General features: G+C 55.6%; 1 protein-coding gene across 4 annotated transcripts in view; it reads left to right on the top strand.

The window, feature by feature from the left end:
* Positions 1–12681, top strand: part of PTPRF (protein tyrosine phosphatase receptor type F) — a 94531-nt gene that overhangs the window by 55075 nt on the left and 26775 nt on the right. For 2 of the 4 annotated variants that reach the window (XM_072649150.1, XM_072649152.1), the window contains exons 9-14: positions 396–977; positions 1737–1870; positions 2606–2750; positions 6017–6322; positions 8982–9175; positions 12212–12238. In XM_072649150.1, coding sequence (XP_072505251.1) covers positions 396–977; positions 1737–1870; positions 2606–2750; positions 6017–6322; positions 8982–9175; positions 12212–12238 — 1388 coding nt within the window. The remainder of the gene's footprint in view (positions 1–395; positions 978–1736; positions 1871–2605; positions 2751–6016; positions 6323–8981; positions 9176–12211; positions 12239–12681) is intronic. The other 2 variants (XM_072649151.1, XM_072649153.1) reach the window with 1 other exon arrangement.

A 12681-nucleotide genomic window follows, 5' to 3' on the forward strand; every position in this document is an offset into this window, starting at 1 on the left:
TTCTTATGAGACTCAGATAAGATCCTGTTGGTAGAGCACTTAGCACAATGCCCAGCATAGAGGAGACACTGTCTAAACGCTCACTGTTATTGTTGTCAGCCATAACATGCTAAAGAATCATTGACCAGTGTTGGTTCCTAGCCTAGTGCATGACAACAGACTTCAGGAAACAGCTTGGTGATGTGGGCAGTCTAAATGTCAACCTAAAGAAGAGAGAGAGAAAGTAATCCCAGCCCCACAGATGGGAAGTGCGAGAGCAGGACTCAAATCCGACTCTCGCCAGGCTCCAAGTCCTGTGCTGCATTTCCCTTGCTAGGCTGCCCAGGGCTCAGGGTGGGCTCTTGGGGTTAGGGTTGGCCGGGTTGCGTGGTGCTGACGCACTCCTCTGTTCTCAGCACTGCCCAGGCCTCCCATCGAGCTGGTGGTGACAGAGACCACGGCCACAAGCGTGACCCTGACCTGGGATTCAGGGAACGCAGAGCCAGTATCTTACTATGGCATCCAGTACCGGCTGACGACCGGGGACAGCACATTCCAGGAAGTGGATGGTGTGGCCCCCACACGCTACATCATCGGCGGCCTCAGCCCTTTCTCAGAGTACGAGTTCCGTGTGCTAGCCGTGAACAATATAGGGCGTGGGCCACCGAGTGAGCTGGTGACAGCCCGCACCGGGGAGCAGGCACCTTCCAGCCCACCGCTGCGTGTGCAAGCCCGCATGCTGAGCGCGAGCACTATGCTCGTGCAGTGGGAGCCCCCAGATGAGCCCAATGGCCTGGTGCGCGGCTACCGCGTCTACTACACTCCAGATGCCCTGCTGCCCCTCAGCTCCTGGCACAAGCACAACACAGATGACAGCCACCTCACCACCGTGGGCAGCCTGGTCACCGGCATCACCTACAGCATCCGGGTGCTGGCATTCACAGCTGTTGGTGATGGGCCGCCCTCTCCCCCCATCCAGGTCAAAACACAGCAGGGAGGTATGTGATAGGGACTGTATCGGGCTCTTCTCCCTCTTCCTCCAGTCCTGGTCTGGGCATATGTAAAATCACAGCCTTGGCCCCAGCTCAGGCAGGGCAGACTTTAAATGGGCTAAGCCTCACAAGATAAAATCAAATGTAGGCATCCCAAAAGTCAGCTGCCAAGTGGAAGGTATGACTGGCGTGACTGGACAGCAGCTCATCTAGAGATGGGGGGGTGCAGTTTGGCAGGTAGTGGACTGCAAACTCAGTCTGAGTCTGTGAGATAATGTGATATAGTGACCAGGGAAGCTCTTGCATTCCTTTAGCCTCTGAGAAGGGAGGTGGTCCATCCCACCGGAATATGCCTGGTCAGTCCACCTCTGGAGGATGTTATAGCCAAAGTTGAGTCTGTGCCATAAGACAATTGGGTGAAGGACTGGGGGTGCCCAGTGTAGAGAAGAGAAGCTGGGGCAGGGGGACTCAGAGGGCAGAACAGTGAGGAGCGGGGTGGGTTGGGGGGCACCGCAGAAGCAGATTGAGGCTGGAAGTCTGGAGAAAGGTGTTGAAAGGCAGGGAGCTCCCCTCCCTGGACATTTCAGGTAGCGATGATCCCTTGTCAGGGGTGCAATCGATGGCTCCTGGCCTGGTTTCAGGCCTGGGTTCAACTGGAAGCCTCCCTCAGAGTTCCTATTGCTTCTGCTGGAGTAATGGTGTCAGCAGGGAGGGGCCTGGTGTTACTGCAGGGGAGCTGACTGTCTTCTGGTGGGGCCGTTTCAGTGCCAGCCCAGCCTGCAGATTTCCGGGCCGAGGCGGAGTCAGACACCAGGGTCCTGCTGTCATGGCTGTTGCCCCCCCAGGAGCGAATCACCAAGTATGAGCTACTGTACTGGGAAGGAGAAGACGAACTCCAGGTGAGCAGGGCCAAGGGTTGGGACGAGGGAGAGACTGAGCAGGCCTCTGTTATTCAGTGTTCCCAACAAATGGACTCCCATCAAGGAAGCAGGATCACTCCTGAGATCCCTAGAAGTTTACTGGATACCAAATCCAAGAAAGGAGTGGTTGGAAAACCTGTAGGCTCAGACTGGCAGAGATCATAAGCAAGAGAACCGAGAAGTGCCCATACCAGGCAGCCATGGGAACTGCCCAGGCAGCCTGGACACCTGCAGGGAAAGCTTGTGGCTCTGGATATAGGGTCCCCACCCCCCCACACACCCTTTTTCTACAGGTGCAGCATAAATTAGAGAGTGGGAGGGAGGGGGTGGAGAAGTCAGCATTGTAGATGAAGGGAGCTCTTAGATGAGGAAATCCCGGAGCCAGAGCCTCAAGGGGGCATAGAGATGGACTGGAGACCCAGTGTGAGGAATAGGGCCCAGGCCTGAATGCAGGCCACATGGAGGGAGGAAGGCTGTGGGCCCCTCCTTCCCCAGAGGTCAAGCAGAGCCTGGAGGACTGCTTAGGTCCTCTCTGACTCTCAGACCTTGTGATCCAGCCACGCAATAGGAGCAGTAGAATAGCTCTGCCAGAAGGCAGTCTCTGGTCTGCCCTCACGGGGCTCCCAGTCTGAAGGGGGAAAGGGGAAGTAGGAGGACCAGACCCAAAGAGAGAATACTACTCTATTGAGTAACTGAGTCCTTCTGCTTTTCTAGCAAAAAGTGACCTTTGACCCCACTTCATCCTATGTCCTGGAAGACCTGAAGCCCGACACCCTGTACCACTTCCAGCTGGCTGCTCGCTCAGACCTGGGTGTTGGGGTGTTCACACCCCCCATTGAGACACGAACACAGCAGTCCAGTAAGTGTCCTGAGCTTCGCCTCCTGGCCCTACTAGGGCTTTCCCAAGGCCTGGGGCACATGTTCCTTCCCCCAGCTTTCATCTTCCTCAAGGCTTCTGAGACCTGGGCTTAGGGCTCATTCAGAGATAAGGAGACAACCTGGTAAGTGGCCTTAAGTCTGAGATGGAGCTCCAAGGCCCCTAGCCCTCCTCCCCCTCTCCTCCCCTCCCCCCAGCCTTCCTCCCTATCTCTCTCCCTCCTGTTATTCCTCTCTAGGATAGCTTTAGAGTTAAGGAGCATCATCCAGCCTCAGCAGTCTTCCTTGGGTCTTGCTACCCACCTCCTACCCACCCACCCACCATTGTTCCTGGCCGTGCCCTGCAGGGCTGAGCAGAACAGACCTAATCCTTGAGAGGGGCCTTCAGATCCTCAAGGGCAGCTTTCAAGTCCATCCCCAGACCTTTTAATGGCCTCTTCTCTGACAGGATGCGCTCACTGGACATCATCTTTAGCTGGGGAACCTGAAGTTGTGTAGGAGCAGAAAGGGCTCCCCACATTCACCGAAGCCACTGTCTTGTTAGGGAGTTTTCCGTGGGCTATCATGGGACCAAGCAGAACAAGCGTCCCTCCTCCGTGTCCCCTGTCTTCTCTGGGCTGCACATCTCTGCTTACGCCAGTGGCTCCCCATGGGACCTGGTGGCCATCTTCCCCTCATCCTGCTCCTCTTCTCTGAATCTTCTCTTGATTATTAATAATTTCCCCAAAATATGCACCAACCCCACCCTCCCAGAACTGGACCCCATCTTTCTGAGGTGGTCTGACCAAGGTGGAGGACAACAGGCCTGTCACCTCCTTGTTCCTAGAAACCCTGCATCTGAGTGCAGCCCAAGAGCATGTTTGCTTTGCTGGCTCTCATTCCTTCCATACTGCTTATTGGGTTGCCTTGTGGTCCACTACAAGCCACAAGTCCTTTTTATGGCCATCGCCCTTCTTTGGAAAGCTCTCTCCAGACATAGAGGGTCTGGAAATACTTTCAGGACCTCTAACATGTCATTTAGGAGCTTAAGTGTTTGATAACCCCAGGGGTGGCCATCATCTCTCCTTATAAGCGTTTAGACTCACAAGGCTTCAAAACAGAACAAGTTTTATTTTTGTAGTAAAGGGCCCAAATCTGAGCCTGTAGCACCAAGAGTTTCTCTTTATCTTTCAGAGAGCTTCTGCCTTCTCTCAGGGACCAATGCAATACCAGCCTCCCCCAAGTAAAAAGGGTTTAATTTGTTACAGGGTCAAGGGGACTCCCTTCTCAGTTGGTCCTACTGCCTTAGGGACCTGAACATGGGGCCACCCCATGACTTCCCTGGAGTGTGGCTCACAAAATAGCCCTGGATTTAATGTTTGTTTCTCCCCGTTTCTGCCCCATTCTCCTGCCGTCCTCTTCTCTGTCATCATGCAGATGTTCTCTACCTAGCCTGCCCCATCCTCTGTTTTTGGTAGGCACTACAGGCCCTTCTTGCCACGAAAGGCATCCTCATGCCAAAGATGCTCTGACACTCCCTTGTCTCAGCACCAACTTGGAACTCTTGGTCCAGGTCCCTGATGTGTCTTGCCTGGCTAGCTGATGGGACTGGCTTTTGAGGCTCACCTCCTGCCCCTTCCTCCTGAGGATCCCACAGCCCTCCACATACTCATTAAGAAGGCACTTCTTAATGACCTTGGGTGCGACTGAATCCTTCTTGCTTCTAGCCCCTGGATGATGAATCACTAGCATTAACAGCCCTGTTACAGATGCAATGATTCACATCCCCACTATACGATACACTGGTTATTTGAGCCCAAGCATAGGACTTTACATTTGTCCGTGTGGAGTTGCATCTTTTTAGATTTGGCCCCTGTACTAGCCTGTTGAGGTGCTTTTGGATCCTGACTTAGTGGTCCCAGCTGTTGTATGTTCCTCCCAGTTTGGTACCATCCATAGGGGTGGTATACATGCCCTATCTGCCTTTGTTTGAATTAAGGCAGTGGTCACAATGCCAGACACCACAGATCTCTGGGGCCCCTCACCAGAGACAACCTTCCATCAGGACATCAGACTACTAGGGCCAGTCGTTCATTCCATTTTGAATCTAACTTGTGTAGCTCACTTCTCTCTGACTTTTCCACAAGAAAAAAACCTAGAGACTTTGTCAAATGCTGTCTCTAGTACACTGGCCCAGTAACCCCTTCATAAAGGGAAGGATGAGTGGTTTGACTTGCCTGGTGCTTAGAGAGTTGGATGGGCTCTTGCTGACCCCCAGAAATCAGCCTGTCTTCAGTAAAGCCATGAGCAAAAAGAGGCCAAGCCTTGACTGTCTGATTAACCTACAAGAAATTCCCAGCTGCCCAACTTTCAACCTCATGGCAAGGGCAGGGCCCTTCCTAGCCCCCTACCACCCTCCTGGACTGGGCCCATACTTTGCAAATCGGACCTAATCTGCCTTGACTCCAGTCATGGAGACAAGGTTAATTCTCACAGAAGCTCCTTTGTACCTGCCTCTGGGGGCTCCAAAACTAGGGTCTAGAGTTTGGGTACCCCAGTCTGGCCACATGTCTCTTCCTTCCCTATCCCCATCTCTGCCCCCCACAAGTCACTGCGTTTATCTGCCCTAACCCCAACCTGACCCTTGCTCAGGTAAGTGTGCATGTGGGATCCACCTCCTTGTCCTCTTCCCCTTCACCCCCCATTTCATCCATGTCCCCATCTCTTCTGTCGGGGAGGCTCCCAGCCAGGCTGTTCCAGGTGTATTCGTACACCTTCTGAGGGTCAGAAGTCACCCACTTGACATGGGGTAGTGATCCTCACGTAGTAGTGTCCAGAGTAGCCAGGAAAAGAGGGTTCAGAAAGATGTCCCTGAGAGGACATACGTGTGAGTGTATATATGTGAGTACGTATGTGTGTATGTCAGCATGACTCCTGACATTACAGGGGAGGAAACTGAGACCCAGACAAGGGGAGTGATTTGTCCAGGGTCACAGAGCCAGTCTGTGTGTCAGAGCTGGTCTTCAGACCCAGGGCCTCCGACCTGCTGTGTCTGTGTGTGTCTAAGTGTGGAGGGACCAGCTGAGTCAGAGTGCAGGGCCAGCACCCAAGTATCTGTGGGGAAGAGGCATCCTGAGCTCCCTGCTGCTCTGTAGAAGCAGTCACCTGGCTGGGCCTGAGACTCCCTGTAGCATACCTAGCCTTGCCTGCTGCCCCCTTCATGCTCCACCCCCCTCCATCTCGCTGCTTCCTCCATTTCTGTCCCGCCAGCCCCCTCTGCCCCTCCCCAGGACGTCCGGTGCGTCAGTACCAGCTCCACCACGGTCTGGGTAAGTTGGGTCCCGCCTCCGGCTGCTAGCCGCAATGGCGTCATTACCCAGTACTCCATCGCCTACCAGGCGGTGGATGGCGAGGACACTGCCCGACATGTGGTGGATGGCATTGGACCAGACAGCTCCAACCGGGAGATCCAGGACCTGGAGAAGTGGACAGAATACAGGGTGTGGGTGCGGGCCCACACGGATGTAGGGCCAGGCCCCGAGAGCCCCCCGGTGCTGGTGCGCACCGATGAGGACGGTAGGTGTTGCCTTTGAGTGGGGGCGGGACAAGGGTTTGGGGGATCAGGGATGCAGCTGATTTTTCTCCTTCTCCCTCCCCTCCCCATCTCTCTTCCTCCCCTTCCTTCCCCCTTTGTCTCTTGCTCCCCTCTCCCCTCTTTCTCTCTCCCTCTCAACCCTCCCCCGTCTCTTTCTCTCTCCCCCTTTCTTTCCTCCCTCTTTCCTTCTCTCTTCTCCCTGCCCTGTTCTTCCAGAGCCCCTTCCTTCTGATGCCCGTGGCCCCCTCCCTGCCTTCTTCCCGGGGGATAATCACCCATTTCCCTTCTGCCCCCTGATCCCCTCTTGGGTCCTGCCCCATCCTCCATCCTTCCTGCTCTCCTCCTTCCTCTCAGACTTGTCCTGCTCAGTCCCTCCCTGGCCTCTCAAAGCTGCCCTTCCAGCTGCCTGCGGGACATGTAAGATTGCATCCCTCTTCTCTCTGCTCCCCCCACTCCTGCCTGCCTTGATGCAGCCTCTCCAGTCTAGTGAGTCCACAACTGGACCTGCCTCTCCTTTCTAACCCCTCTCTGATTGCCCACACCACCTTTCCTGTGTCTTTGTGAAAACTGGAGTCTCACCCTGGCAGCTGTGAGTGCACTTGTGGGTGGGAGCCCTGCCCCCTCCAGGCAGTCTGAAGGCAGGAAGCCTGGGTCCTGACTATCACCTAGCTTTACATCCTAACTAATACTTGCTAAGTGACCTTGGGCCAGTCACTTAATTTCCCTGAGCCTCAGTTTCCTCAGGTGTAAAATGGGGTTGTTAGACTTCCTGACCTGATGTTCTTTACACTCCTAAAGCTGTGGTCCTAAGTCCCCCCCATCCTCAGTTTCCTTCTCTGTAAAATGAGAAGTTGGATCAGGTGGCCATCAAGATCCCTTCCAGCATTCTCTCTAGTCCTGGGTAAGAGAGATGCCTCCTGCCTGGGAGGAGGAGTCCCACATTCTCCTGTCTCCTGGACTGGGGAGCTCCCAGGACACCCTGGTCTGACTCTGCATCCTTGTCTTGGGGAAGAAAGGATTCCCAGAGATTCTTGGTCATCGACAAACACTTTTATCAGAGACTCAGATGAAGAGGGGGCGGGCAGGCTGGCGACAGAACCCAGAGCCGGAAGGGCCTTGGCCCAAAAAATGTATGAATGGAAAGGCTTGCACTTGGTACAAAAAAACAACTTTCTAAACTCAAGATAGGGGAGTAAAGATGCCTACTATGCTAAGTGCCTTTTAGAATCATCTCACTTGATCCTCACAACAACCTGGGGGGGAGGTAGGTGTCGTTATCCCCATTTTACAGATGAGGAAACTGAGGCAGATGGGTGAAATCACTTGCCCAGGGTCACAAAACTAGTAAGTGTCTGAGGCAAGATTTGAACTCAGGTCTTCTTGACCCTAGGTCCAGTGCTCTACCCTCCCAAGCACTACTACACTGCCTTGGCTAGATAACATTGTGTCTGAAGAGGATCTGGGGGTTTCAGTGGACTCCAAACTCAGTGTCAGTCATCAGTGTGATGGGATGCCCAGAAGGTTCATGAGATAGTGGGCTCCGTTAATGGTGGGGGGTAGCCTTGAGAAATAAGGAGGTGAGTGACAGCAGTGCTGAGCCCTCCTCTGTCTAGACAGACCCCAGCAGCCACTAGTCAGGCCAGACAGCAAATGCCAAGCTGCTTTAAGAGGTCAGGGTCTGATGGGGACTGGCTCGCTCCAAGCCCCACTGGTCAGTGAGGACATCGTGAAGAGTGGGAGAGCATCCATAGCAGGGAAGCTGGCACAGGAAAGGGCCTAGAGAAAAGACCCTGGGTGGGGGATGAGGGCACAAGGGCTGACTTCAAGTATCTCAGGGGTTCCTAGCCCTGTTCTAACTGGCCTCTGAGGCAGACCTGGGAGCAATGGGGAAGGCTTCTTGGGGGTAGTCCTAAGTGGTGGACAAGAGCCTGGACTGGTTGGGAGGAAAAAGGACTGTGAGAGAGGCCGAGGAGGTAGAAAGGAGCAGGCTTGGCTAGAGGGGCCAGGGCTCAGTCCTCTCCAGGGATGACCCCAAAGGAGGCTATTCCCAGCAGCCCTTTTTGGTGCCAGCCTCTGGGCCAGAGGTGTCTGCAGAGCCCAGGGACCCAGGACATTTAGGGAAAGAATTGCTTCTTCTGTCTCCATCGTGCTAGCCCGTGGTGTTGGCCACCCTCATCCTCTGTCCTGTGGCAGCCAGCATGTGGGGGACAGGCCAACAACACCTACTGTGTGCCAGAAGCTGTGTGAAGCACTCAGGCTCCCGCTCTGTATCTAGGGAGAGCCCAGTGGCCTTGGGATCAGACATGAAGGTTTGCCTGGTGCCAGAGGATGTGAGCTGGGCAATGGGGTCCTGGGCTCAGACTTAGGGCTGACCAAGCTGTTGAGGAGAAAAGCTGTCCAGGCCTAGGTCCTCAGGGAATGGCAGTGGCAGAGGTCAGACTGTGAGCAGGCTCTGCAGCCACCCTGGGTCCAGGCCTCAGTCCTCCCTGGAGCTGAGTAAGGAATGGGGGTCTCAAAGGCTTAAAGGAGAGAATCTCAGAGGGGTGGGCGCATGACACCTCCAGGGCCCAAGCTGACACAGGAGGCATGTCCTGTGAGCCTGCTCTAGCCCTGACAGGCCTTGTTCCCATCTGTCCACAGTGCCCAGTGCACCCCCAAGGAAGGTGGAGGTGGAGTCAGTGAACTCGACTGCCGTACATGTGTCTTGGAAGCTGCCAGTGTCCAGCAAACAGCACGGCCAGATCCGTGGCTACCAGGTCACCTATGTACGACTTGAGAACAATGAGCCCCGTGGGCAGCCGGTCATCAAAGACGTGATGCTCGCCGAAGCCCAGGTAGCAAGCTGGCAGAGTGCAGGCAGGCTGGGAACAGGGGAGAGGGGACCGTCAGGACCAGGAAGATGGTGGACAAAGTGGGATGGGGATGGGGAGACACTTAGGCCTGAGGAGAACCATGGCAGAGGTTGGGCAGTCTGCTTGGGGCAGGGCAGAGAAGCAGAACAGAGTTTGGGGAAGGGTCAGAAAGGAGAATGGGCAGTGACCCCTCCAGCCTCTGGAGCCAGGAGCTGAAACAGGCCCTACCCTGGGACTTGGCCAGACCCAAGAGCAGATGGAACAGGAGGGAAAGTGGCCTTTCCCCTGTGGGGTTTCCAGCTCCAGAACTCGTAACCCAGATCCTGCCATCATGCCTCAGGCCTCCGCACTCAGAATGGAGCTGGGGAGCTGGGACTTGCTATGGCTCAGCTCCTAGACAGCAGTGGGGGGAGGGGATGCCGAGGGCAGCACCCCTTCGATCTCAGGGCCCAGACACAGGGATCCAGGTTTATGGGGACGGATGAGAGACTCCCCATCTCACAGTGAGCCAGACTGAGGGCTCGCCGAGCATCCCAGGCCAGTACAGACTTAGGGGCACAAATCCCAAAGAAACACTGCTCCAGGTGAGATCCAGTGTGCCCAGAAACAGTCCCTGAGAGACCTCTGAGGCAGCTGCTCCTGCTGGGAGCCCTCCACTGCCAGGGAGCTCATGCCCTGCCCCTGCTCCACCTAGGACAGCTGAGGCCCCTCAGGGGTAGCTCTGGCTATTGGGAAGCAGGTCCCAAGACCCAACCTTTGGGGCCCTTCACCTTGAGCTCTGCTCTTGGGTGGAGCAGAACCGGGCCAGTCTCTTTCCTATTTCATCATCAGAAGGTCCTGGATGCCTTTTTTACTGCCATCCTTTCCCAGGCCCACCTCATTCCCCTCACACCTACCCCCCTCCTCTCTTACAACAGACTGGCCCCAAGCAGGTCTGGTGGAGAGCACCTGATTCCACACCCGCAGGCCCCCGCCTGTTGAGCTGGGTGCTGACATCCATTTTTTGTGCCCCATCGCTGTTCTCTGGGTTCCATAACCCTCATTTTCTCCCTGGCCATCCGTCCACTCTCCCTTCCAAACCTTGGACCGAATTTCCCTGGATGGTCCCTCAGCCTACAAGCTAAACATACTCACTGTTCTTTCTTCTGGTGGGTGATGGGCCCTAAGCGGACTACGCGTCCCTGTTCCCAGGCCAGGCCTGGCTGAGCAAACCACCCACTCATGTTCCAGGGCCATTCCTGGAATGCCCGTTGGCACCTGTCTCTCCCTCCCCTGACCAGCCTCTTTGGGGCAGAGGGAGAAGCCCATTGCTTCATCTGGTGGTGGCCAGCCCACCTCTCATTCTAAGCTTCCCAAGGATAGACAGCCACCACTGACCATGGGCTTTGCCAGTCCTTTACTGCTCACCCACCACTGACACAACCCATTTTTCCAAGCAGCCCATTGATGTGTATCTGAAGCTGAGCCTGAGCGTCCAGCTGGGCCTCTGTGGGCTGAGTGATTGCCCGGGGCGGGGCCTGCTGTTAGAACAGGGGCATCTCAAGGACACCCATCCTGGGCTTCTGTCTCACCCATCTCCAGCCCAGCCTGGGCAGCCCCATCTGCCAGGCTTGGCAGAGGCCAGAGGCCATTCCAAGGGAAGCATATGGTGCTGCTATGCAGCCAGATGGAAGCCTCGGAGGCCAGCCCCACAATGCAGGCTGTCTATGTACCCCCTCTCTGTCAGAGCTGTACCCTGTGCCTCGCCAGGCACCGTGTGATCCCAAGAACTGAAGGATGTCAGCGATCATCCCTCCCACATCATCTCTCAATAGGACTCCTTGCCACAGCTAGAGACATACACACACACACACACACACACACACACACACACACACACACACACACACACACACACACACACACACACACACACACACACACACACAGAGTCATTCAGTCTCTGCTTGCTGACCTCTAGAGACAGGGAGCTCACTACTTTTCTAGCAGCCTGTTACACTTTGAACAGCTCTCATGGCTATGAAGCTGGTGGTCATCAGAGGGAAGTCTTCCTCTGGGTGGTTCTGCTCCACTTGTGGAGGCCAAAGAGAACAAGTCCAGCCCCTCCCATGACAAGACTTTCCCTACCTCCCATACCCGACTCCAGCTTCTTGGACCCCTTCCTAAAACCCAGGACAGACTTAATAGATGGGCCCAAGGGAGCTGTCCCTGTGCAGGCTGGCTGGAGGAGGGCCCCAACCCTCCGCCTTTCCCTTCTCTTGCCTCTCAGCCTGTTACTCTCAGTTACCCCTCCTTGTCTGGTGGCTCCACAGTGTGTGGAGCCCCTTGGCCTCCAGCTCTCTGTCTGTCCCCCACAAAATGGGCTGCTGTAAATCCTCTGCACATGTGGGCCTTCTTGCTATCTTGGGTTGCAGACCAGGGAGCAGAGACATTGGATCAGAGCAGGACATGGCCCCCAGATGCTTTCTAGGATGGATGTATCACCAGCAATTAGCTGGCATTCGCAGCCTCCCTACATTGGTCTCAACATGCCCCCATCATGTTTGTTGCTTCCCTCCATGTGCCCTCTGCTGGGACCACATGGTTCCCTTGCCATGGTCACATCATTCCCTTCACCAGGAATACCACCCACTTTCTGGCTGTCAGAATCCTTCAGCCATGGGTCTCCAGGAGCCCACTTCCATCTCCCGTTGACCTGTGGGAGGGTCTCGGGCTCCCTCAGGCAATATCTCTTCTGTCTGGCCCACCGTGACTACTTGCTTGTCTGGTGCATGCTATGTGCAGGGCATGCAGGTTTAAGCCTGGCATCTGTGGGCCTGGTCAGCTTGGCCTGCCATGCAGGCTGGCCCCTCAGGGCCCTGCCTCACACCCTGGGCGTTACTCCGGTTCTACTCGACCTGCCCATAGCTGAGTTCCTCAGAGAGCTGTCTCATAGTCCTGAGCCCCCACCCCCTGGTCAGACCTAGCTCTCCCTTACAAGTGTCTGTCTCCGTCTCTCTCTCTCCCTCCCGTGGTCAGTGGCGGCCGGAGGAGTCAGAGGACTATGTAAGTAGAGGCGTGAGTAGCCGCTCCTCACTGGGGAAAGTCTGGTATGGGGGGCACAGGCCAAGAAGACCCAGGGCTGTCAGGAGACCCTTTGTTCATTATTGGGTGGCCAGTGATTACTGCCTCCGAGGTCCCTAAGCCCCATTGAGCTGAGTGGAGGCTCCCCAACCCCCAAATCCCAGGTTTCATTCTCCTGGAGCTGGGGGCTAAAGGACCCAGGATGCAGGTGCCATAAACCCCCCTGACTGGGAAAGGTTTGGTGACAGCCCCAAGTCTATGGGTCCCACTGGGTTTGGTGGCATGGTGTGGTATGTGGTGTGGTGTGTGGTATGGTGTGGTGTGGTCTGGCATGAGTCTGAGTCAAGGTGCCCTGCATGGGACTGCAAAGGCAGGGACCATCATGGGGAGCCCAAGGCTGTGGGGATGCTTATGTAGACACCAGC

Source organism: Notamacropus eugenii, chromosome 2 (genome assembly GCF_028372415.1).
Source record: "Notamacropus eugenii isolate mMacEug1 chromosome 2, mMacEug1.pri_v2, whole genome shotgun sequence".
Lineage (NCBI taxonomy): Eukaryota > Metazoa > Chordata > Mammalia > Diprotodontia > Macropodidae > Notamacropus > Notamacropus eugenii.